This window comes from Rhea americana, unplaced genomic scaffold (genome assembly GCF_003343005.1).
Source record: "Rhea americana isolate MKP2758 unplaced genomic scaffold, rheAme1 scaffold_69, whole genome shotgun sequence".
NCBI classification, from domain to species: Eukaryota; Metazoa; Chordata; class Aves; order Rheiformes; family Rheidae; genus Rhea; species Rhea americana.
In genome coordinates, this window is record NW_028186856.1 from 1049115 (window position 1) to 1076623 (window position 27509).

At 37.1% G+C, this 27509-nt stretch overlaps 1 protein-coding gene across 3 annotated transcripts; it reads right to left on the reverse strand.

The window, feature by feature from the left end:
• Positions 1-27489, reverse strand: CEP83 (centrosomal protein 83). Of its 3 annotated transcripts, none has more exons than XM_085321236.1 (17): positions 27410-27489; positions 25845-25918; positions 22192-22453; positions 21076-21226; positions 17762-17854; positions 17320-17451; positions 13783-14034; positions 13004-13139; positions 10414-10524; positions 8643-8787; positions 8346-8495; positions 7642-7717; positions 6399-6556; positions 3444-3573; positions 2480-2583; positions 1388-1568; positions 1-829 (listed from the first exon to the last, which is right to left on the reverse strand). In XM_085321236.1, the coding sequence occupies exons 3-17, from the start codon at positions 22338-22340 to the stop codon at positions 644-646; spliced, it is 2154 nt and encodes a 717-aa protein (XP_085177362.1). In that variant the 5' UTR covers positions 22341-22453; positions 25845-25918; positions 27410-27489; the 3' UTR covers positions 1-643. The 3 variants fall into 3 exon arrangements, with proteins under 3 accessions (XP_085177362.1, XP_085177360.1, XP_085177361.1); XM_085321234.1 differs by having other exon boundaries at positions 25845-25935; XM_085321235.1 differs by lacking the exon at positions 27410-27489 and adding an exon at positions 27344-27391 and having other exon boundaries at positions 25845-25935.
• Between the last annotated feature and the right edge of the window lie 20 nt (positions 27490-27509).

Consider the following 27509-nt stretch of genomic DNA (forward strand, 5'->3'; position numbering starts at 1 on the left):
TTACCTAATGTGAAGGCAATTTGTTATACTTCATCTCTACTACATTGTTTTAAGAACCTGATTATTGCTTCTTCCTGTTATAAAAGATTTGTAAAATGACCAGAGGCASATTGTCAAGAATAGAAAATCAAAATTTCATCACTTTTTCCATTACACTTCATCTCATCTATGTGCATGAGAACTTYAAGAATAAAAATCCAAATCTGATAAGGCAACCCAGCAAAACTCCACATTGTTACAATAACTTCTATATTGAAGGGGGAAGAGGATATTGTCAAAGATATTGTAAAAGATTTTTCCAAAGAAGCTGACTTTAATTAATGTTTTAAATATCAGCAAAACCCAAACCTTGAGAGACATTTTTAAAAGTTTTGTGCAACAAGATTATTCCATATGTTTTGATTTCCAGATGACTTTATATCACTTATATAAAAAGATATTTTAAAATGAGTTACTCTTAGAATGCTTTGTTTTGAATCATTATATTTGATAATTTACTACTGTCAAAAATACATACAAAATGATGCAGGATATGTTTTACACTTTTCAGGCACATACAAGCATGTTTTTGGCAAAATATTTTTAAAAAGCATGTATAAAAGATAAGCTATTGAAAACTAACAGTATGTAGAGTTTGCACATTTTATTTAGAGTCCTCACTTTGTGCATCATCTTCTTCAGCTCTCTTGGTTCTAGCTAAGTCCTTGTACACTCCCACCATTACTCGCTCTCTTGATGGTCCAAGCTCTTGCAGCTGTTTTCTTTGTGTGGTTTCTAGTTCTTCCAGCCGCTTGCGAAGCAGGGAAAGCTCCCTTTGATGCTGCTCCTCCTTGAAATTAAGAAAAGTGTTTCTGTTACATTTTGCAACACTTACAAGGGACCAAAATAATTTCCATTTTTTGGTAATGATTTTAAAATAAAATGTGAAGTTGTGAAGTTCAAAATACCCTTTTCCATTCTTTTTCAGCATTTCTGTGGTTGTTGTTCTGACCGTCATCACAAATAGCATCAGCAAGAAAAATGCACACAGGCATTTTTCATGCTAGTCAACCTAATTTAAGAGATTTTCTCTCTCAGAAGTGAAAACATAGTCTGAAAATAACACAATGATATTTCCTTGTCCAGAAGAAGCCATTCAAAGCCCCTCAAGAAAATGGTAAAGTATTGAGAAGAGAGTTAAAACCGCCTGTTTGCTATGTTCTGAAGCACTGTATCATTATTTTTCAAGAATGTTTTTATATAGTGAGGAAGGGAACAGCACTGGAAGCATTCCTCAGTTTACTTCCTCTATTCAAAGATCAAATCTTCCTTCCTTAAAACTAAGGCCTACTACTGTTTCAATACCCTCTTTTGTTGTATTAATTTCACTTATTGTAATACATCACACCTGAAGAAGGGGAAAGGACACTTCAGGCCCAGGAGGTAAGGCAGACGATGACATTATACTGACAGGATTGAGAGATGGTATGTTAGGATTCAGAATTAAACTCCGGAATTCATTGTGTCTACGTTGCAAGTCCTTTAGTCTCTTCTGGAGGCGTGTATATTCTTCATAGGAAACATTCTGCCTATAAAATAAGAGATTTSTTAATGCTCAAAATATTTAGTACGCCAACACATAAGTATACCTCTCCATGAGTGCTCTGATGTTTACTATGCTTAAGAAAAACAACATACCAGAAAGAATTGAAGGTTCAAGATCTCTTTATATGCTTCTGCCTAAATGTCTGTCTAAAAGTCCCTCTTCACCTTAAGTTAACTGCTGCATTATGGATTAGAATTTATTCAGTAGAGGGAATAAAATAAGATTTTAATAGCGTGAGCAGTAGTGAGCCATGCTGTATTAACTATTTGAATTAAGCCCTCCATAGATTCTTCAATGGAGAGAAAAAAAATCAGGAGCTTGTCTTTCAAAGAGGATGTTAGCCTGTTTGACTTGCAATTCTGAAGTCGTCTTCTTTTCTATCTTCTATTTATTTCAGGGGGCAGGTTTAGCTCAGTTAGTTAGAGCGTGGTGCTACTAATGCCAAGGTCATGGGTTCAATCCCTGTACAGGCTATCCTGAGAGTTGGACTAGATGATCTCCAGAGGTCCCTTCCAACCGTACCATTCTATGATACTGTACTTCCAACTCTAACACTGCTTCTCTGTGGCACTCTTTTTTTTAACCTATCTTCCTTCTTTTGAAGGGAGTCTTGCACCTATATTATTCTGTCTTCAGATATTCTTTCTCCAATTCTCCCTGAAAAGAGAAAACCCTGCAGTTGTTTTATGAATTCTTAGCTGACCACAAAAACACAGCCATCATAAATAGACTCCCTTCAAAGAAGAAACCTGATACTGAAAACGCCAATAAATTGGACCTCAGTTACCAAACAAAGTGGCAGGTACCTTATAAAATACTTATCTGTAAGTCTTATCTTGGATGTATATTGTCCTTCAAAGGATATATAAGCTAAGAAAAAGCAAAGTTTATTACCTATTTAACACCTGATTTTCTTTTTCTAGTTCTTCTATCTTGGCTTCCAAAAGTTCTAGTTTCTCTTGCATCCTCCTGTGTTTATTATCATTGAGAGTCTTTCTCTGTCAAACAAGACATTTCAAATTAAGCCAAGTCATACCTAATACACTAGATCCTGTAAAAGTTAAATCTATATTGCACATGGTTTCAAGCTGTGACATTTTTTAGGATTTTCCTTTTTTAAGAAGAGGCACTGTACTGTTTGAAGGTTCTGAAACCCAGGAGGGGAAACAAAAGTGATGAGAAATGATCCAGAACTGTGACTGAAAGATGCACATCTGTAAGTCATTCATTGGAAAACTAACTGTATTTTAGAATGACAATGACATTTTTAAAATGACCACACCTATATACAAGCACTTCACAAAAAATGCATACTTTCTTCTGTGACTCTTTTTTGCTCATGTTAACCTGAACTCTGAACAACCTTAAAAGCTAGTCTTTCTTTTCATAACCTGTATATGCCCAATGTATGAAACCGCCCATTAATCTCGGGCTTTTATAAAAMATTAACCAGCTTTTCCTTTCAAGCTATTTCCTAAAAAGCAAGCTTAGGAGAAGACATAAAATTTTAATATTCCATGAAGGGTACCATACTGCGACACAAAATAGATGGGGCACACAAAATCAAGAAAAATGAGACCAGCTGGTATCCAAAACATCATCCTAAGTAAGGAAGAGTCCACCTCTTAAAGTTAACTATATATGCACAAGAAAACTCACAAAATCTTTGATGACATTTCAACAAAGTTGTTGGTCTTTTACATGTCACTTCAACCTATTTCAATGCTAATCTTGAAGAACCTGATTATTTTATYATCTATAATAGATTGCAAATAAACCCTTAAAACAATTCTAGCTGCCCAAAATAAAGCTAAGCTTTTTGTAAGTTGCCTCATTCATAAAGGAAGAGTCAACATGCCTTTTTTTGAGCAACAGCAGCTCGACATAGCTTGTTCTTCACTTGGTTATATTTCTCTTCTCTTTCTGTGATACGCTGAGTAAGTTCATGCTTCTCTTCCAGCCATTCGATACGTTTGTATTCTAAAGTCCTTAGAAAAGTCAAGTAAAGAGATTAAGAAGTTATATAGACAAAACAGTGCTTTGGATTATTTTCTTAGAGCTACAGAAATAGATGTTTCTTTTTACAACTTCTGGCTTACATATTTGAAGCATCTGATTTAAATTTGATTGTGCTCAAGATCCACCAAATTTGAATGTTTGTATTAACATCATCATTGGTTTTGTTCAACTATGAGTGGCAAATTTTGAAAACCGATTCCAATAGCTGGCTAATTGTAGACTGCTTCTTAGGTTGGCATGTTGCCACACAGTCCTGAGAAAAGTTCTAAATTCATATCAATTAATTACACTGGAACACAAGAGTAGACAACTAAAGCTTATGCCAAACATCAGTTGTCAGAAAAGCTGACAGCTATCTTCTCTGTTTGGAAAATAAGACACAAAATTGCTGCCGTAAGTGGGCTATTACTCCCTTGAATTAGAGAAGTACAAACCTCACTAATATATGACCCTGACCAGAATAAACACCAACACAATAGGAAGCTCCCGCTGATACAGTTCCTCACCAACATACCAACTGAATGCAAACCAAAAGTAACACACGGCATTTCTTTGGAACTTTGTGCAGTTAAAACATCTTAAAATTAGGCTGTATTCTTTGCCATGTAACTTGCAAAGGACCCAGTTTCTCTTTTCAGTCCTGTTTGTCTGGGCTACCTGTGTTGCATCTGGGTAACGAAGGGCCAACTACATCTTTAAGTATAATCCCACATAAAAATMATATTACAAGATTCTGTGTAGTTTTTAAATCCAGTCTGGAGATTGGTGTCAGTGCATCCATACTACTCCAGTCTTGGGCTAATGCAGTTCCCCTGCAGGGACTCTAAATACATCTCCATAAGTTTCTCACCAAACACCCTTTAACCCTCTCTGCACTATTACAAGTCATCTGCTCTCAAATCAGAACCAGAATCCTGGCCCACTTGGTACCCATCACAACTTTTCTAGTAGATCCAGTGGGGTTTGTACTTTGCTGTTAACTGTAAATAACTATTATTATGCAGGAATTTTATCCAAAAGCACTGCTTGACATCAGAAGAAATTCAATTGACACAGGAGTTAAAAATGTCCCAACAGAGACCTAATACTGTTCCTGAAACGCTTAACAAGTGCCTACCTGGGCTATCTCTCATCTATAGCAGTCTCTTAGTTTATCTTTAACCCTTTCCTCATTTCAGAATTTTGTTTCCAAGCCTAAGCCAGACACACCCAAGCAGGCAGTTGCTTTGCCTACTCACAGCCCAGATAGCATTATTTTAACTTATCTTAAGCTGTTTATCTTTCTTATCTTTTGGTCCTTATTTCACTTCCTCTTTGAGTCAACCTAAGCTTTGGTGAGGCTTAACCCTTGGAGTTCAAACTTGTACCAATACTGAACTGAGCAGGAAAGTTGGGTGCTCCTCACAGAGTCAGAAAARGAACTGAGACAGGTGCCAAGGCTCCCAGTGTAAGAGTAGGGCAGACCAGGAGCACTTACCTGTAGGCTGCAAAAATTCTCTATTTCTGCAGCATCAGTCTTGATGCATCTCCCATTATCTACATATTTATAAAATGATCTTAGAAGATTGCCAAGTTCCTTCCACTAGTTTCCCCAAGAAAACCTGTTCCTCTCTGGCGAAAGAGCCTATAGCCCATTTACACTATTTTAAAAGGTCTGTGACAGTGATTATCTCACTCAGAATATTAATACCTCTTTCTACAGTAAATATCCAATGTATTTAACATACTACTACCAGCTGAACTTTCTGTGTGGTCCAAATGCAATAATCTACTCAATTATTAAACTGAAAAGCAATACTCAGACTAATGATGTCAGTGCAACCAGCTTTATCACAGCAGTAGCACTTTGTAGCAAAMGCAAAGTTAAAACAAAAATGTCATATTACATCTCTTGGAAGTTTTCTATTTGATCTGGGACAACGACTTTCTTAAAAATCTATTATACACAACAATCCAGTAAAACTTAAACATGTATTTGGTTATTTTGCTATGAAATATTGGGTTATTTTGCTATGAAATATTGAACAGTCACTTCAAACCAAACTGACAAATGAATCTTTAAATTCCACAAAAGCAATCATTACTGTACTAGTCCTGAACAATATTTGGTTTTCTTCAGTGTTTGTTACCATATTTTGATTGTATATGGTAGAGCTCATACAGTTATGGAAAGACTGAAAAAAATCATTCATCATTAAATTGATTAGATTTTTCACTTAATGGGGGCAACTTGAAGATGCTCCCAAAAGCTTTTATTTCCCTCATATCAACTAAAAGGATCTGATGAAGGTAAAAAAAACAGTATATACACAGACTCAGTTCCCAAAACCTTTTTAAAGCATAATTCAATGTTTAAACTTTTTTTCCCTTTATTTCTACCTTTCTTTTTAATTTTTCCCCTTTACATGAAACACACAAGAACTGTGTGCACTCTTACAAGAACTGTGTGTCAAACTCTGGATYCATTTAAACTAATAGAAGTTTGGCATTCACTTCAATAGAAGCAGGATCTCATTTTATAGACATGGCGTATTTCATTAGTCAACAATTATTTGCAACAGACAAGAACAAAAAAACCCTCCTATTTTTGAAGTTACCACTAGTAAAGTTTTTATATATGCCACATACCAGAAGGTATAACCATTCTCTACAATTGCTCTATATTTCCTGTTCATGTCTCATTTCAGACCTTATTCAGAATCTACAGTCCACAGTTAGTAATCTACATGAAAGCAATTCAGTAATACAAAAAGAAAAAAGTGAAGACAAAAAAAAAAAGAAAGAAAAAATTTACTTCTCTGTTTCCAGTTGAGCCTTTTCTGCTTGACTTCTTGCATTTTGATATTCTTGTTTTAATCTTTCTATCATTTCTTTCAGCTTTTGCTTGGAATCCAGCAAATCATTTTCTGATTGAGAAAGTGCGGCAACTTGGAGCTGCAAGTCATGAATTTGCTACAAAGAAATGTAAGTTTTCATTTGAGAAGATACATGAATAATTAACAATTAATTCTGGGAAATTAGGTTTTGATAAGCCTTTGTTACTTGATCCCTTTTTCCTTACTCAACAGCTTCTCCAGAAGCTTTAGAGTAAATCACTAGACAAGGAAAAATTTTCTATTGCGGTTAAAATGAGAAAGGGAGGCATAAGTCATTAGCCTCTGATGTGTTCCCTAGGACCTAAGGCTTCCTACATGATGTCCCAGAGCTGTACAGCACTAGATCACCACACCAGATAGAGCAGATGAGCTTTGGAGCTACATAGACTCTTCTCTCTCATAATGCACAACGCTGATTCTAGATGTTGGACAGCTTGGTGGTTGAACCAGTTGGTCTGGAAGAGCAAATAACCATGAAGTGTCTTATAAGTACACATTCCATGGTCAGCACACAGAGATGACAACTGTTTTCCTTTCATTTTTCCCCCTGCACACATACACTCACAGATGCCCCATCTCCTAATTTCTGGAGAAAAAGTATATTGCCTTGAATTTCAAGTGCATACAGCTTGTGTTGCAGACTTCTTTGATGTACAGCTACATTCTTACCTACTAAGTAACAGTATAGGCAAGCAGGAGTTAAGAAAATAAGATTTTATTTCCAACACAGCCATCAATTTACTTTGCAATGGAAATATACCTCTTTAGACTAGTTTATTCTTTTATGAAACAACTGCTAAGCACTTGAAGCTCAGAGGAGAGGTTCAGTCTAAATGCAAAGCATTACCTAGAAACAATTTATAAATCTCCATGGCAACTGAATCTCCAGTTAAATAGTGCATAACCGTGTTCAATATGCCAGTCTATAAACATTCAGCTTTGAAATCCTTGGTATCCACAAAATGCACGGAGCAAAAGCTGTAGTCCATTTACACAGGTCTAGAAAGCATATGTGATTTCTTAATACTTATCTGTTGTATACATACTGTCCCTCAGGAAGAAAAGTCTTAAAAATTCAATCTAATCTTCAAACATTGGATTTGGGAACTGCAAGAAAGATGGAATTTCTCTGTAAAACATTACAATGCAATAAACCCCTACCTGTTTTAGATCAGCAGCTTCAGTTTTCTTCTCTTCCAACTCCTCTGTCTGAATAGCTTGCTGTTGAATTTTTAATCTAAAATTGTATACAACATCCTTACTTTTATCTAATTGAAATATAGCTGTTAGAAATTCAGACAATTTAGTCTGACAATAGAATATATTGCATAAATATTTATCAGTCTTTCAATTTACTAAATAATGATTTAAAGGCCTGTTTTTATTGATAGCTAGAATTTATATAGGAGTAAGAAATACACTGATTTGTTTGCTTTTGGAATATGATTTTCAGTATACCATTTGTATGAAGGKCAGTATGATGAAAAGAGCAAAACAACTTCACTGAGTACTATAATAACCCACTCAAAGAGATCTCATATTACAGTTTTGGTTTACCAATTGCTGATGTTAGTCCACTGTGGGAAGAGAAATGGGCTATGCCAGCAGCCAATATGGAGTCAACTTTATGATACAGTTATTTCTTTAAAATGTTTATTAAAAGCAGAAAGTTTTCTTCCAAACTTCTAAAATTTATTACTTTTAAAAATGGCMTATTTTTTTCTTTACAGAAGATGATTTTGTTTCATTTACTATAATGAACATTTATGTACCTATAAATAATAATCCTCTATACTGACTACTGTAAAGAAATTAGGAGAAAAACCTTTGTGAAATTTGTATCAAGGTTAGAAAAGCCACACTACCGCAATCGCTGAAGTTCTTTTTTGCTAGATTCTTCTGCCATCTGTGCAACACGTAGTTTCTCTTCATACTGATCCTTTTCAGATTGCCTCCAAGTATCTTGTTCGGCTTTCATCTTCTCTAGATCAGCTAACCTGTTCTCAAGTTCTAGTCTGAGATAGCATTCAATTTTTACACAAGAACCAGGACAAAGACAAGTGCCAACAAAAGAGTTTAGTTGCTAAGAATACTTAAATAAATTACTCAAAACAGTCTCCCCCAGCCCTTTTAGAAGTTGAGCAATAAATCAACAAACATACTTTTCATCCTGTAATGCTGCAATTTTTTCAAAAACTTCCTCTTTGGCAGCTTGCACTTTACGAATTAGCTCCCGATCCTTTTCAACTAAAAGCACCTTATGACGTTCAACAGCTGCTTTAAGAATTTCATTGTCTGACAACAATCCTGCATTATATGTTAAAAAAGTTAAAATATCATTATTGATATCAACATGATGGAACCCAAAATTAAATAACATTATACACTAATAAAAGGGAGCTGAAATTCACAATTCATATTCCAACATGTGAGGAGGGAAAAAAACCAAAATAGACTAGGCCTTATTTTTGTGTAACAGCAACATGTCAGAAAACTTTTGAAAAGCAACTATTACACTGGAATCTCTGTCTACACAGGCTTATTATTTTTAAAAATGCAAATAAACAGTTGGTGTTATTTAGATTTAAGGTCCAAAACAATTTCTGCTAAGCAGTTATGCCTCTGAATAAAAATGTTCTACCATAGCTATGAAAAGGTTAAGGCAGAAAATGTGTTATTTTCACAGAAGATGAGAAGAAGTTTGTGGAAACGAATAACCAGTTGACTAATGAAACTGCAGTAACTGGCCTACAGCAAATCTCCTRTTTTCATCCACTCAGATGCAATGAAAATGGAGAGAACATCAATAACATTTACACATAACATCAGTTACGAATTTGAGGGATTGTATTACCATTAAAAATAAAAAACTCAAAAAACAGCTCRACAAACTAGAGAAAACTGAGAAATATTACCAAATGAAGCAATTCTGAAAGTTGTGACTCTATATGTGGTAACTAAAGAYGCAAATGAAAAAAAACGTAACCATGGCTTCTATGCTCACTAGCAAATAGAACAACACTCTATAGCAATGACTGCTAGTTATTTAGCTAATTCAGTGATAAAAATTGGATTCCACTGCAACTTTAAGTTAGCTTAAAGGTAGATGATTTTGTGAAATTTAAAATAAATCTTGTTTGCATTTAGTTTTGTATTTTATATGCCCCAACATTTTTAGTTTGCAAGGTATTACGAAAGTATGTACAGAACACACTTTTTCGATACAGAAATCGACATTTTTTAGATGCTCTCAGGGAACTAAATGTTCAATAAGTGAACAAAAGCAACTGCTCCTGGAAGATGACAGCACCATTTTGGGAATATGGCACAGACTCACACATTGAGGATGGTCCACTTAAAAGCTGTGTATTCATTTAGATCATCAGCATATAACCAGTAGTAGAATACTAGTACTAGTTTAACTCTGGAAAGTTATTTCAGGTTGCCTACAGGCTCAGCTTTGAATTAGGTAGCCTACACCATTGCCTATTTTCTTCAAAGAATGAACTAGAATCTATATTTTGTTTCAGATGAGCAGTTTGCTTGATCGTTGTCAGTTCCATGGATGCAAAATCAGAGCACAAAATAACYACTGAAGTCCTAGATAAGTTAAGGTTTCAAGTAAAGTGAAAGACTGAAAAATTTGGCAATATTTTTTCTTAAATTAACCTGTAAAGTACATGATCTGAAACAGATTATGTACAAATTGTATCACAAATTCACTAATTTACATAACTGCAAATTGTTCTGTAATTGTTCTTCTTTTCCTAGTAAATCAAATGATACAATAATTATATAGCAAACTGAATTTTCAGATCATCTGAACTTGAAGAAGTTAAGATTGCTGGGGGACATTTAGAGGCAAAATAATTGTARTATTGTTCTAACTGAAAGTTATAAAAGAAACCATTAAAAATTAATTGCACGTTTTACCATCCATTTCGCTTTGAATTCTGTTTCGCTCTCTTTCTACCTCACTCTTTGTTCTTGCTGCCTCCAGTTTGACATTTGTTACTTCTAATTTATGTGAATGTTTAAGTTCTTCTACCTATGAATTAGAAAATAAAACCAAATCAACTGAAAATAAAAATATATATTAGCAGCTTTACTGTTTGCTTTTCATGTGTTACTTTGCTAACAGGAAAAACTGCTAAATAATGATAGAATATGCTTATTCTAAATATACATTTAAWTTTTTTTTTCATCCACTGCTTTCCTGAAAATCATTCCAGAATACCCACTCCTGTAGGTCATTTTAATGATTATACATCTGTACACCTGTACCATTGTACATCTATACCACTAAAGCTTATTGACATGATCTGATTCCCCAAATCATATTCAGTGCTACTAAAAGTTTTCATTAATTCCCCAAGTCAGACACAGACAATTCATAAATGAATTGCTGATCATCTTAAAATGTAAGTTTTCTATATTCCCTGATTTAAAAAAAAATAAAAGCAATCAAAGACAATACACGTTCCAGGAAGCAGGCTGTCTGACAATGAACAGGTACTCCATACTTAGGCAGCCAGTGATAACAAGTTACAGATTGAAAAGATTATTCTTTTAAAAAGCCTTGGTAATACATGCACAAACGCACAGGATTGCCTATGAAAACTTGTTTTTTGAGCAAATACTACACATTTTACAGAATCAAGCTAGAATCAGGCTAGAATAAAGTTAGATGTAATCTCCCTAAAGTGAAATAAAACAGCGATATGCAAAACCAGGCCTCAGTATTTCTCTAAGTCATTTCCATTTGTTAATATGTATAGCCCTCTCAACATCCTGGTGTGCTACACTACTATCCCAATATACAGGTCATCATAGTTTTAAAGTGCATTTTAAATCAAATTCTTCTCTACAACTGTGATATGCATTGCCTCATAAAAGCAGCAGTTTTAAGAACATCAAATCATCAAAGACAATTACTGCTTGCATGGAAACTTTCTATAGTTTAGGCATTTCTACACAGTAATTACACGGTCAATGAGAATTAAATACCTAGAGGAAAGCACTTATAATGAAAATCCATTCGCAGTGACAAATGTAATTACAACCTGCTAGCATATACAAGTGGCAAAAGGTTAAGAATGACACAGTAGATTATTAAGCAACTACACTGTGGATTTGGTTGCTTAAATATGAAGTTGAGAACATTCCAGGGCCACCTGCAAAATTTGAAGTGTCTTTTTTAAGGCACAAAATCCAGAAGATAAATGTGTACACTTGTGCTCAGGAGTAAGACTGAGCTGGTGCAGAAAAAGTGGGGAGGGAAATGGTACATAGTAATGAGTTTCTACTCCTCTCTCCTTCAAGAAACATCACTGAGTATTTTAATTTTCTCCTACTTCTGGAGGCAAGCATAGAACAGCAGTTAATACAATGTCAAAGCTGTGACCACCTATAATATATATTCTGAAAGGTTTCTGATAAAAAAGGCTTAACAACAAAAAAAAAAATAAAATTAACATACATAGGGATTATTTTCTTATCCATGAATCTACCTTCCATTTATTTTTCATGCTAGACAAGCATGTTAGACTAAACAGGTTTATAATATTGGTAAGTTACATYCTATTCTCATGGTAAGCTAGAACTTCCTTGGATTCAGGAAAAAAAAATGAAATACTCCACACTTATAAATTACTAGATCTGAGTACTGTAAAGCTTGTTTTGAATGACTTCTAAAACTGTTAAGGATGAACTATGGAAGAAATTACAGTACATTTCTTATAATATATCTTTTCTGAGGCATATTCTGCCAATATATTATTGTCACACCCATACAAACTGCATGTCAGAGTTATTGTGGAAAGTATATTCAGAAATGCAGGATAGCTTTAAGTCAGTCTAGAGGTTAAAACAGTCCTGCATTCAATCAGGTATACAGGACCAAAATTACTGATTTTATGGTCAGTTCAGAAATACCTAAAACCACTCCAGAAGAGTGAGAAAACACAGAGGATTAAACTTGCTATCAGTGCTGTACAGAAACACTTCCAACAACTACACTGGCATTAGCCCAAGTAGGATGCTACACTAATACAACTATCCTGCTTCTAATAGAATCTAAATCTCAGCAGGTGATTCTAATGCATATTGCTTCCTGTAGKTAATGCAGCACATTCAGAATATATTTTTTACTCCAGAAGCCATATCTTGAATAAATATATACATATATTTTTTTCAAGTTCCATTGCACTCTTTGAAAGATTAAAGGTTGTTTCCATCAAATAAGACTATCTTCATGAGTAATAAAAACATGAATGTAAGTACATCTCTTCAAGCACTTTTCTGTTTARGAAAAAAAAATCCAGAAAATGAAATTAAGAGGATATAATCTCAATCTCTAGAAATACTTTTAGAGATGATATTTTTCCTGTAAAATCACATATTCTGGATCTACCAACTGAAATTAGGAAAAAAAAAAAGTCTACTTCAATTCACAGCACAAAAAATTGTTAATTTATTCTTAATATAAAATACAGACAGAAAAAAAAGCGTATCAAAAAAGCACCTACTTTAGCAGCTAAGGAATTAACTTCTCGTTCAGATTTGTGAAGTTTACTGGTTAAATGAATGTTTTGCTCGTGACTTATTTGGAGTTCTTTCTCAACGCGATCAATCTGTTGTTCAGCTGACTTCTTTTCTGCCTTGAATAAAGAAGGTATTTGTAAGATTTTTTGAAACAGAGTATTCATCTGTATGGTTCAACTGATTTGCCCTTCCAGACATTACTAACATCATATATATAGCAAAATATTAATCTTTGCTGGACAGTATGTTCCAATACAAGAAATTATTTTACTCTAAASTAACAACTGTTTTTTCTAACACTGCCTGCACAGAATCACACACATCCTCAGTTTAAGAGGCAGAGGTAATTAGACTTGCTTAGGAAGCAGCAAGCATTTGTATCAATAAACTGCTAGGATCTAAACACAGGTATGCAGTAAGCAGTGCTCATAAGTTGTCATATGTTGACCTATGTAGTTATACTAACTGAAGAATGAACTTTATGGAGAGAAAATAAAATGTAACTATTGCTAATATTACAGGCTCAAGACCTTGAGATTTACTAAAGTATCAAAGGGTTGATTTTGGCAGTTCATGACACCTAAAATAGTTAAAATTTGTATTTAAACCTGAAATTGCAAAATCTGCGATTTTGTCTTCTCTTGTAGAATCAATGGCAAAATTACCAGTGTTTCAGCAATAGCTTCATCAGGCCAAGTGTTACTTTCACTACACTCTACAAGGAGACAAAAGAAAGAACAAACAAAAAAACAATCTTACCTCTAGAGATCTTGCCAGAGTCTGCATCTCAGCTAATTGTCGTACTTGTACTCTTTGAACATTTTCTGCCTGTACACCACAGTTGTCTCTYTCTGCTCTTAGTTCTGCTACTTCTGCTTCTAAGCCTTTTAATTTCTGATGTAGTTGTGCCTTTTCTCTGGAGAGTACCTCCACACGTTTACTGTCCCTTGTGGGATCAACACTAAGCAGCTGATTATGGAGTTCTTCTTTATCTTTATCCAGCCTTGTTATCTGATAGTTATTAATTGGAAAATATAAAGCTCTACATTAGTTAGCTGATAGACAGTAACAAATATTCTGGAAAGAAGAGCAATGTGCATTTTTTTTAAAAAAAAAAGAAAGAAATTATATTTGTATTTGTTTTCTTACTTAGAATAGGATAATCAAAAATCCTGTTACTTATTGTCTTTTTTCCCTCAGTTYTCACTGATGAGGCTTGTCCTCAAGCCTCCCAGGTCTCTGAGCCTCCTAACGGAGTCCGTGGAAGTACCACCCACAGTAAAGGAAGAAAGAGTTAGCGATCATTTAACTCACTTGGACATACACAAGTCTATGGGACCAGATGGAATACATCCAAGGATGTTGAAGGAGCTGGGTGATGCCATTCAAATATAACAGAAAACAGCCTTGTGAAAGTCATGACAGGTGAGGAAGGCTCCTGATGACTGGAAAAAGGCAGACACCACACCCATCATCAAGAAAGGCAAGAAGGTCAAGAAGGAGGATCCAGGTAACTAACAGGCTAGCCAGCTTCACCTCAGTCCCTGGCAAATCCTCCTAAAAGCCATTTCTAAACACACGAAAGACAAGAATGTGATTGGAAGTAGGGTTTACTGAGGGGAAATCATGACTTACTCCACTTTTCTGCTTTCTAGGATGAAGTGAGTGGTGCTGTGGACAAGGAGAGGGCAGTGAATGTTGTATACTTTAATTTTAGCAAGATTTTTGATACAATTTCCCATAGGTCTCTTTATTACCAGACTGATAAGATATGAGTTGGATAAGTGGATGATAAATTGGGTAGAAGCTTGACTGCACTGCCAGGCTCAAAGAGTTATGATCAGTGGTGCAAAGTCCAGCTGATGGATTGTAAATAGTAGGGTCCCTCAGAAATCAGTACTGGGTCCAATACTGTTTGATGTATTCATTAACGACCTGGATGACAGGATGGAGTGCACTCTCAGTAAATTTGTGGATGACATCAAATTGGCAGGAACAGTCAATATGCTGGAGAGTAGAACCGCTATTCAGAGGGATCTGGACAGTCTGGACAAATGGGCTGGCTGGAACCTCTTGAAGTTCAATAAGAGCATGTACAAAGTCATGCAACCAAGACAAAGTAACCTGGCACAACAGTACTAGCTGGGGCTGACTGTCTAGAAAGCAGCTCCACAAAAAGGGATCCAGGGGGGATCCCAAGCTGAACATGGATCAGCATTATGCCCTTGCAGCAAAGAAGGCCAACTGCATCCTGGGATGCATTGGCAGAAGCATAGCCAATAGGTCCAGAGAAGTGATCTTCCCTCTCTTTCCAGCGCTTGTAAGACCACATCTGGAGTATTACGTCCAATAAATGAAGGATATTGACACATTGGAGCATGTCCAGCAGAGGGCAACCAAAATGGTCAGGGGTTAGAGAACATAACATATGAGGGCAGCCTGAAAGAATCAGGCCTGTTCATCTTAGAGAAGAGAAGGCTCRGAGTGACCTTACTGCTTTCTACAACTGCCTGATCAGAGGATACAGAGAATATGAATCTAGACACTTCTTAGAGGTTCACAGTGATAAGAMGACAAACAGACACAAGTTGGAACATGGAACATCCAATTAGATATTAAGACTTTTTTAAAAAAACTGTGAGTGGTTAAATACTGGAACAAGTTGCCCAGAGAGATTGTCGAATATCCATTCTTGGAGATATTCAAGATTTTATGGGACATAGCTCTGAGTAACCTGATATAATTAGACCTCTTCTGAGCAGAGTGTTGGACTAGATCTATGAAGATCCCTTCCARCCTAAATTATAATTCTACAATTCTACAGTTACAATAGTACTCAAACCTGCCAGTAGCTCAAGCATAGCTAACGTGATTTGCAAAACAAAGCAATAAAAAAGCTCCTGCTGTTACAAATCAGTAAAATAGGCATGAACTAATCTTGAAATTATAACTAATTAACATATTCTAAATACACAGTTCTCAATGTTTCAGAACAAGTTATGTGGACTGAATATAAGGTGAGGATTGGGGGTGAAAGARTGAGAAAGCAAGGTCTGAAAGAGATTCAGTTCTCTCGATATTTGGAAACTATATTCTAAACTCTGATTGGCAGCACTGTGCTTTTAAAAAAAGTTCCATCAATGACCTCTAAGGAGAAAAGCCAAATTCTGTAGCAGAATCCCTCCAAATCCCTTTTATGCTGAGATGCAAGAATTACTGCATGATATGCCCAAGCCATCACTTAGAATTATGATGTTTCTGTAGTCTTTCTGTGCCAAACGGTGTGGGAGGTTAAGAAAGCTGCAAAAGCTTTAGCATTTGTCATATTCAGATGTGGCTCTGAGAGAGAGGACCCAGGACACATTGTGCCCTGAACTCAAGGTAATCCCATTCTCTGCAATTGTGTGARTCAGTTGCTGAATGAGCACAAGTCCAGCAAGCCCACAAGAGAGGCAGATTTTAAAGCAGCACCCAGGGTTAGCTTTGGGAAGGAAGATTGTTCTGTTTTTAATGTGCTGCATTTGTGATTTTGGATCGATTTTGAAAGCAATGATTGCTTTTGATTTGTGTCTTGTGTTTGGACTAATGTATTCAAATCTGGCATCTTGGCATGGGCTCTGAGACAAATGCTTAAATGAAATATGCAAATAATATATGCAACTTTCATTTATATCTTGCATAAATTTAAAACATACATAAGTTGGCAATTTATTTAGCTGTACTTTTGCAAGTCCAATTCTGAATCAAAAAAATTATGAATGACTTATTCAGAAGTTAATATAACTTAAACATAATTCGCAAAATTTTTAACCATCCTTTTGACCACCACTGTCACAATCCAACTTAATTTCAAAATTTACCCTTGTCTGGCATTAAGAATATCTTTTACTGCCTTCCTGTTGAATTAGTTGCTACGTAAGTAATTTAAAATCTAACTTTACATCAGTTGTTCAGATAACCTATTAATTTCAGATTAGTGTAATGTCTCAAATTCTACCTCAAATGTGCTTTTAAAAAAGCACTTAAGCAAAGCTACCRGCTGTCATTTATCAAAAGAAAGTCTTTTCTTACTTACAACAGCACAAATAAYACTACAACACATCACTGAATAAACCTGCAGAGATAGCTTTAGGCTAAGTCATAAAAGTGTTTTGAGAATTAAGAGAACAGAAACAAACACTACATTATGAAATTATGTCAAATTGACAACTCATCAAAGTACCAAGTACCATTTTCACAGGGTTCAGGTAACTTTGCCATCAGATACACATTAAGCTACCATAACATTTCACATACCTCAGTCTCGTATTTTATTTTCTTCTCCTCCAACATACGTGCATGCTCTTCCTTTTGATGTTCAAATTCTGATTTCAGAAAGGTATGTTCATAACGAAGTTTGTTATATTCTGTTCTATATTTTTCCACTTCCTATGTTAGGCAATAAAACAAATAGACTCAATTAGAGAAGGATTGAGATTTATTTCCTCAAATGTCTATTCAGTATTCCTCTCATTTTAGAAGTTATACTTCTTCAACTGAATCCCTCCTTCTCCCTTTTCTAGGGTTTCAACCTTCACTAATTGGAGTAACAGCACTGACCAGTACCAGATGAGGATTGTCATAGTTTCCTCCTCTTGCCAACTTCAGTTTTGATTTCCTAACATTCCTACTGTGAGGAACAATTATAAATTGATGGTCACTACTCTAAATGAAACAAATTTAAATATTTATCACTTACATTTTCTAGCTTCTTAAAACGTTCTCTCATAGGAGATTCCAATTCCTGATGTATTTGTGCTCTTAACAATTCCAATTTTTGAGGAGTTAGCACCTTAAGACAAAAAGCTGTAAGTAACCAGTCATACTCCTTTATTTTTACTGCGATATGTCAACCAACAATAAAATATTTCAAGTATGATTTTAGGAATTCTGTTCAATTCTCTATGTCTTTGTAAAAAATTTTTCAACGATAGTTACAGAAGCAAAAAATTTGATATTAGCTAACTAAGAACATTCTGCAAAGATAAAAGAAGCACTTAGAATGTCACATTTTACTGACAGAAGCAACAAAGATGTTGAGGTAAATTGCCAAATTTACCAATTGACAAAATGAATAATACCAGATCAGTTCCTTGTAAAACACATTATTTTTAGCCTCTAAGAAAAAAAAAAAAAAAAAAAAAAAAAAAGCTATCTCAGTACAATCTTTCACAAGCAAGTGTGAGGTCATACATGCAAAGCGGTATCAACAAATTTCCTGGTTTGAAATGAAATTGAGATCAGGAAAGATTTCCTGCCTTAATGTCAATACTACATGGTATTTTGGTAAAAGTAGTCTTGGGTATGGTCAATAAAAGCAAACTTCCTACCAAGAGAGAAAAGTTTAAAATAAATAAATAAATAAATAAATAAATAAATAAATAAATAAATAAAAGGCATACATCCAAACCTGTGACAGATTCTACCTTATTCTACTTTTCTTTTGCTATTCTGTACCCCCTAAAGTCCTGAAGACTTATTCTAGTTACAGCAGAGAGGCACCTCTCCTCCATTCAGAGTCTAGGGATCTCCTTTATTCACCTGGGGATGCTTCATTAGATGCTGTATTTGTTTTCTAGAAATATTAATTTATACAAAGACTTCTAACACTTTAGAACACAGTCCAGCAGGCAACTGACAAGTTAGGTTGTTCAGCCAGTAACAGAATCACCACAGTCTTTCAAGTTCTGAAAGCTGGTGATAGCCAAATATACAAAGTAATTGAGTAAATATCAACCTCTGTGGAAGATAAAGAGTCCCTGAAAGAGAACACCCTGTAGTTCTTTTGATGATAGAAGGATCATTGCAAAACTTCACCTTTAGCCAGTAACAGGCAAAAAACCTGCAAATAAGTATGAAAAATTAATAAGCTCCCAGATGGGATGCACCCATGGGTACTGAGGGAGCTGGCAGATACTGTTGCCAGGCCGCTCTCCATCATCTTTGAAAAGTCATGGAGAACTGGAGAGGTGCCTGAGGACTGGAAGAAAGCCAGTGTCACTCCAGTCTTCAAAAAGGGCAAGAAGGAGGACCCAGGAAACTATAGGCCCATCAGCCTCACCTCCGTCCCTGGAAAGGTGATGGAACTGCTCATTCTGGATGTCATGCCCAAACATATGGAGGAAAAGGTGATCAGGAGCAGCCAGCACGGATTCAGCAAAGGGAAATCCTGCTTAACCAATCTGATAGCCTTCTGTGATGGAATGACTGGCTGGGTAGATGAGGGGAGAGCAGTGGACGTTGTGTCCCTTGACTTCAGCAAGGCTTTCGACACTGTCTCCCATAACATCCTCTTAGATAAGCTCAGGAAGTGTGGGGTTAGACAAGTGGACAGTGAGGTGGATTGAGAGCTGGCTGAAAGACAGAGCTCAGAGGGTCATCATCAGTGGTGTGGAGTCTAGTTGGAGGCCTGTGGCTAGTGGCATACCCCAGGGCTCAGAACTGGGTCCCATCCTGTTCAACTTCTTCATCCATGACCTGGATGAGGGGACACAGTGCCTCCTCAGCAAGTTTGCTGATAATACAAAACTGGGAGGAGTGACTGAGACACCAGAGGGCTGTGCTGCCATTCAGAAAGACCTGGACAGGCTGGAGAGCTGGGCAGAGAGGAACCTCATGAGGTTCAACAAGGGCAAGTGCAGAGTCCTGCACCTAGGGAAGAATAACCCTAGGCATCAGTACAAGCTGGGGGCTGACCTTCTGGAGAGCTGCGCTGCAGAGAAGGACCTTGGAGTGCTGGTGGATGTCAAATTGACCATGAGCCAGCAAGGTGCCCTTGTGGCCAGGAAGGCCAATGGTCTCCTGGGGTKCATTAGGAAGAGTGCTGCCAGCAGGTCGAGGGAGGTGATCCTGCCCCTCTCCTCAGCCCTGGGGAGGCCTCGTCTCGAGTCCTGTGTCCAGTTCTGGGCTCCACAGTACAAGAGAGACATGGAGCTACTGGAGAGAGTCCAGCRTAGGGCTACAAAGATGATCAGAGGGCTGGAGCATCTGCCCCATGAGGAATGGCTGCGAGAGCTGGGCCTCTTCAGTCTGGGGAAGAGAAGACTGAGGGGAGATCTTATCGATATCTATAAGTACCTGAAGGGAGGGTGTCAAGGGGATGGGGACAAACTCTTCTCAGTGGTGCCAAGCAACAGGACAAGAGGCAACAGGCAGAAATTGAAGCACAGGAAGTTCCACCTGAACATGAGGGGGAATTTCTTCACTGTGAGAGTGACGGAGCACTGGACCAGGTTGCCCAGAGAGGTTGTGGAGTCTCCTTCTCTGGAGAGCTTCAAGGCCTGCCTGGATGCAACCCTGTCTAACATGCTCTAGGTGACCCTGCTGAGCAGGGAGGTTGGACTAGACGATCTCCAGAGGTCCCTTCCAACCTTACTGATTCTATGATTTTATGATTCTTACTTTTAACCTAGTCACTGAAGAGTTACTACTAGTCTTATCCAAAGTTTGTGGAAGTAAATAAATTCCTGTACAGTGATAGCAATGTATTACCTCAAAAGATTTATAGGATTTGAGAAGTCATTCTCTGTAGAGAAKTCATTCATGAGCGAAAATCATTTCACTTAAATCTAGACACCTTCATCTAGTCACCCTTAGATCTCTCTACAGGCAATTGTAACTATGCCCTACACTACTTTAAAGAAACAAGCAATTACAGAAAGTGTCATCTAAGATATCTTAAATGCTTTAAAAAAAATGAGAAGAATTGCTATCATRAAGAGAAATTGATATCTATTTCTCTAGTCACTAATGATATTAGATTTAGGCACCTAAGCTATTCACTAGAGCAGATGATTTTCTCTGTAATAGGAAAGCATGCACTGAGAGTGCTTTTCCTCAGAGAGTCTGACTATTAATGCAGCATACAACAGGATATGGGTGACCAGTTAAACAAGAAAAAAAGAATCACAGTCACTCCAGAGAAACATATGCATTTTTGATAAACAGAAATATAAGCATGGCCCTATTACATCATTCAAATTAATATTAAGTTCTGTCAGTAGCATATTTCACCTGCATCTTCAGTTCTTCCAGCTCTTGTGTTTTACTCAGCAACTCCTCTTGATATTCAGCAAGGAGAAACTGAAATTTGTCATGTACAGCTTGCTTTTCAACTAACAACCGTTTCAGTTCATCTTGTGATTTTGTATATTCCTCCTGTAACCTGCAAGACAAAGTACAAACTTATTTTATATTTCCCTCTTAAAATAGAGGTATCTATTTAAATACCACCCTCTTGTAACACATTGAAAAGTGACACTGTATTTACAAACACATCAAGAATTTTGGAAATGTTGTCTAATATGTATTAGGGTATTTTAAATTGTTTATCTTCTAAAATGAACAACACTCACAGAATCATAGAATCAGTAAGGTTGGAAGGGACCTCTGGAGATCATCTAGTCCAACCTCCCTGCTCAGCAGGGTCACCTAGAGCTTGTTAGACAGGGTTGCATCCAGGCAGGYCTTGAAGCTCTCCAGAGAAGGAGACTCCACAACCTCTCTGGGCAACCTGGTCCAGTGCTCCGTCACTCTCACAGTGAAGAAATTCCCCCTCATGTTCAGGTGGAACTTCCTGTGCTTCAATTTCTGCCYGTTGCCTCTTGTCCTGTTGCTTGGCACCACTGAGAAGAGTTTGYCCCCATCCCCTTGACACCCTCCCTTCAGGTACTTATACACATTGATAAGGATGGGATAGCCCATCACAGAAGGCTATCCAGGATGGGACCCAGTTCTGAGCCCTGGGGGACACCTCTAGCCACAGGCCTCCAACTAGACTCCACACCACTGATGAYGASCCTCTGAGCTCTGTCTTTCAGCCAGCTCTCAATCCACCTCACTGTCCACTTGTCTAACCCACACTTCCTGAGTTTATCTAGAAGGATGTTATGGGAGACAGTGTCGAAAGCCTTGCTGAAGTCAAGGGACACAATGTCCACTGCTCTCCCCTCATCTACCCAGCCAGTCCCTTCTTCCACAGTCTATGTACTTTCTTCTTCTGTTGGAGATTTGGATTTAAATCTGTCCTTAAGTAGAGAAATAGCTCATGCACAAAAAACATGCTTCCACATAACATTTAGTTTTACCTTTTTACACCTAAAATGAAGAAACCTGTTTAAATCAGCCTACCTTATATGTTCTGCCTTTAGAGTTTGATAATTAGCTTTATGGTGTTCACATCTCATTTTTTCGTCAATCAGAAGTTTTTGCAACTCTTGTGAACTAGCAGTATCACCATTTCCAACCATGGGAGGAAGAAGGCCACTAAAGGTATTCATTTTAATGACTATTCACGATGATTATTGAGAAGACAGGATAAAAATTAATTTATAACAAATCTGTAACATTATCCAGTTTTTTCTGCTGATGACATCCCAGAAGATCAAGTCACCTGACACAAACACAAGGACACRTAATTAGTAATGAAGTATATCCACAATTCAAAGACTAGAACATACTGCTTTTGCTTTCAGCACAGAAGAATCCTGCCTCTGCAGGACTCTTCCTAGAAACCTTCTACTGAAAGGACAACTCTTCTCTGTTCATTCTGCCTGCCCTGAAATTTGGTAGCCCTTCCAGGGCGACAGGATAAATTTAATAAAGAGATTATTTGAGACGAAACAAAATAAGCACAAGTTCCTCAAACTGACAGATACATGAACGGTTATTTTTACTTTTGGTGTACACCAAGAATCAAACTATGATGATAATTATGCTCCCTTAACAAGGGTTCAAACAGAAGCCAGAGACCTCAGAAACAGTTTTCAGTACTAAACACAGTCACTGTGTGCTTCACTATGGTAATAAGTTGTTCTACTCAGTATATCATCAATTCAGCTGGAAGAATAGCAGATAATTCTCACTGATGAATTCCTATCAAATCATCTCCAGAGAAGAGTTAAGGTTTCATGAGCAGGTATTTGCCAGGCTGTCCAAAGTTCAACTCTGAAATACACCACTGACATAGGTCATCTCCTTGTTTTCAAAGTTTATCTGATAGTTCGTTGTGCTCTTTCTCGAAAGAATTTTGCTAAACATGACAATCTGAGATTGGTGAGAAAGCTGCAGCTCACCAGATGCTGAGAAAGGCAGAAGTATCACAATATTCCTGTTCAGTACTTTTCAATATCAGAAACAAGATACTGTGTTAGACTCAYTGTTAGTGACTCTTCTAAAGGATCTGGAGGAAGGAGGCTTGTAACTAAATTTTAGGGAAGTTACAAAGCTTTGAAACTGACTACTCTGCCATTTCAGCTTTCAGCATAACTGGACTGGTGACCAAGATCTCTGTATTTGTAGTGGTGTACAAAACAAAACTCATACAGAAGTAAATTTAAATCCCCAGCATCACTGCAAATACCTCACCTTCTTCACATATAGAGTTGAATATATAACATTTTCCAGCATTTCACTCTCTGTTAAAATCTTTCATGGACCATCTTAAACACTTGGCATTTGATTCTATAAACTTCTAAACTAAGAGAAAGATCAAAATATATCTTTCATATAGGAGAAAATAAAAAACATTGTATGCTAGTACCCATTCCACTAAATGACATAGTAACATCAAAAAAAAATCTTATGTTTCAGTTTCTCCCCTCTCCCCTTTTTTTTCCACAGCTGCTAAGACAGGAAAAGGTCAGAGGAAAATCTACCAGTGTAAGCAACTGTTATAGTAATAGAATAGGCAAAGTGATAGCAGCAGCTTCTTTTTTCTTCTGTTTTATCCAAATTTACTGGGAGGAAAAGGAAGAAGAATTCAAACAAAGAACATTCTCCTCAGTGACTGTCCTATATGTGCATTCAATTTTGAGAATTGATCACTCTACAGAACAAATTCCGAAGCACCTTCTAATCAGTATAGCACCTGTCCTTCATCCCTGAAATTTGTTTGTTGTTGGGAAACAAAGGACAAAAGCAATTTCCAAACTAAAGACTGTTATATTTTCAATCCTTAAGCCAACAGCCATACGAGGAAAAGTGGTCAGTGATCCTAAGTACATGAACTATGTTAGACAACAGAAAGTTCTGGCACGCAGAGAAAACCTAGGCAGTACATATCTAAGAATTTTTAAGCATACAGAAAGCATTATCATGATCACTGTAAAAAAAAATAAATAAAATAAGCCACAGTATTTTCTCTGTCTCAGATCTTTGCTTTTATAAACTACAAGTACCAAATTTAAATACAGAACCAAATTCAGAATTAGGAACACAGGATTTAAAGTTGGGTCTGAATTCTCATAGTTTATGTGAGCAAGAATTACTTCTGAAGTAGCATTACTATATACAAAATCAAAGAGACAAAAAAAATCTGAGAACATAAAAACCAAAAGAAAAAGATAAATRGAAGAACAGAAATGCAACCTTCTGCACTCTAAACTGAGTTCTAAACTGATGCAGGTGGGAAACATACATTCGCATGACAACTTTTGCTGCTATCAAAAAGTCCACTGTTTGTAAAGCAAGACATATATCCTGTCATGTATTCATTTGCATGAAGAGTTCATGAGAAAGAAAAAGGAAAAAGCAGGGAAAAAAAGTAGCTCACAAAACAACCGTTTCACCCTTTAAAAACCTAAGTGGTGCATAGTTAGGGAAATAAAGCTATTTTGGCTTACAGAGACATCTTGTGGCAAATTTCAAGATCTGCATTCCCAGTAACAAATGTGAGACAAACTACAAAATCAAAGATTTCATTACTTTTTCTTTTTTTTTAATAAGAGAGGGAGTATGTTAAATATTATGTTGCTGTTGGTAGATTCAGGGAAAGAAAGATTTTTTTATCCCTATCGAATTCATTAGCTTCATTCAAAACATAAAATAATTCCTGCTAGTGAGCTGTAGTATTTAATACCATAAGTATACAGCTAACAAGTTAAGAGTCTCTTCTGTGCTAATGGCCTACAACACATGCTCACAGTCAATGATCAGACCTTAAATAACCATCACAATTACTTCTTTCTAAAATTAGTTCTCCACCTATATTGCCCAGTTTTTATCATGTTACAGAATTACAAACTTGYATCAGTCACCCCAAATTCATTTTTTGCCTGCTTTTGTCAGAATTCTAGACCTCTTTATACGTTCACTTTTCTTTTTCTCCAATTAGCCAACATCTTGTGAAATAATACAAGTATTTGTCTGAAAAAAATGAGAAACTCAAAGCACACAGCCTCATGTAAGTGCCTCCTCAAACACTAGCCTTTCCTATCCCTGCTTAAGAGCCTACAGAGTAAGACTAGATAATGAAATAATTAGAAACTGTAACTAAATTCAACAGCTTACTGTTATCAGAAATGGGAGGTTCCACCCCTCTTTTTTTTTATCCACACTCCTAGAGGTAACATTCACCACAGCCCCTTCTGTGAACTGATTTGACAGTTCTGACAACAGAAAAATAACCAAGCAAAAAAATACTCAATACTTTTATGTGAGGTCAGTGAGTCTAGTTAGCTCACGGAAAAATCAAACAAGCTACAGAATAGCAAAAGCAGGGAACAGAAATGGGTTAGGGGAACAAAATAAACAGGTAAATAACGGCCAGAAGGAGGAGCAAGACACTCTCCTTTCGGGATATGAGAGCTGTTACATCATGAGCCCAGAWGCTCATGAAACCACAGCCTTGAATAGCCTTTGATACCTCTTTTTAGAGGAAGTGAAATTAATCCCAACATAAGTGGCTACACAAAACACTCATGAGAGATCAGACTAGCCAAGAAGAGCAAGTGAATCAAAACAAAAACAAAATTATACATCATTTGAGAAACACAATAGCTTACCTATCATTACTTTAGCAGTCCTGACTCTGTTACTCCATCATCATCGGCAAATCGCAATAGGCCAAAGTAATCATCTTTAAAAAAAATAGAACTAAAACAAATATTAGGGAAAAAATCAAACAAAAAYATGAAATTTTTTGTTACAGGAATTTCTACAATGTGGATACTACTCAAATATCACAGCAGAGAATCCAGTGAAAGCAAATACTCAGTGCTTTTGCATCCATAGATGCATAAACGTTGGAAAATATTTGTATGATTTATATGTTGTAGAACACATCAATCTCACTTCAACTATTTTCACTTCTTCCACAGTACTGTTCAAAGTACAAATYTCAACAACAGTTAGACATGCACTATTTCAGTGTCCAATCCCTACACGATACATGATATCAGCCTTTCTGTTTCTATCTTACGTTAGAGATAGGATTTTTTTATTACACAGAGAACAACAAACAAGGCTGTATCTTAACATAAGATGCAAATTTTGCTTTAGTACACAGCTAAAGCATACCAATAGCAGTTGCAATATTGCCAGATACCGTACTGTTCAAACTAAAATTTTGCATAGTAGCAACATTTGATACCTCTCCTAGCTGTACTTGAGAACAGTTAGTCAGGTATCATATACCAGTTATCTTTTTCACTATATCATGACAAGAGTCCTTCAAATGTACATGAAAAACTTTGCTTACTAGAGTGTCATTCAAAGTTTTATTCAGGCATAGAGACATGATAGACTGCTGCTTGTCATTAATAGTTCTATACTCCACAACCAACATCCTTCTTCCATTTCTACTGACAAAGCATTTCACATTCATATTAGCTTAAAGACAGAGATAGTCCAGCAAGACACATCTTAGTACATGCATTCCACAGTGCTCCTGCAGGCAGAAGCATGATTATATGCASCTTACAGCATGTGCACAGACTTTACTTTGGATAAGGAGTACAAGAGGCAGAGTGAGCTTGTGTAAGTCACTGTGACATTTATGCCGTTGACTTTCCTACAACTTACAGATATAAAAGCCTTGTACTATGCTAATATATACTACATACTAGTATTGGCACTACACTAATATGGGGGTCGAACATTCTGAAGAAAACAATCAGTGTTCTCAAACGAAGCCCACTGGTGGAAAACATGAGAATATGCACAGAGAACATAGTATTTCTAGCCCTGAACTTTGCTGCTTGTGCTGGGTGGTTCCCAAACTCAGGGGGTCGCCAGCCCACTACCAGCTCCCAGAGGCCGCAACAGGTTGTACCACCGGCCGGGAACATAATAGAAAGAGGACCGCGCTGCGGGACCGACTGCCGACCGCTCCTCGCGGGCTTACAGGCCTCTACTTAGCAACGGYGGGCCCAAGGGAGGAGCGAGCGGGGCCGCGGCAGAAGCGAGGGCCGAGCAGCCTCCTGGCTCRCACACCGCAGGCGGGAAGGCCTCGGGCCGCCTGCCCTCCCTCTCCGCAGCGGTGCCCGGCCGCCCCACTCCGCACCTGCTCCCCCGTCAGCAGCCACCACCCGTTTGAGGAATTTAAAAATGGCGCCTCGCCTCGCCTCACCTCCCGCTCGCGCCGCCGCCCGCCGCCGGCCCGCGGAGCATCCTGGGAGCACAGGAGTGTGGCGCCGCCGCCCCGGGGAAGGCTGAGGAGAGCGCACGCG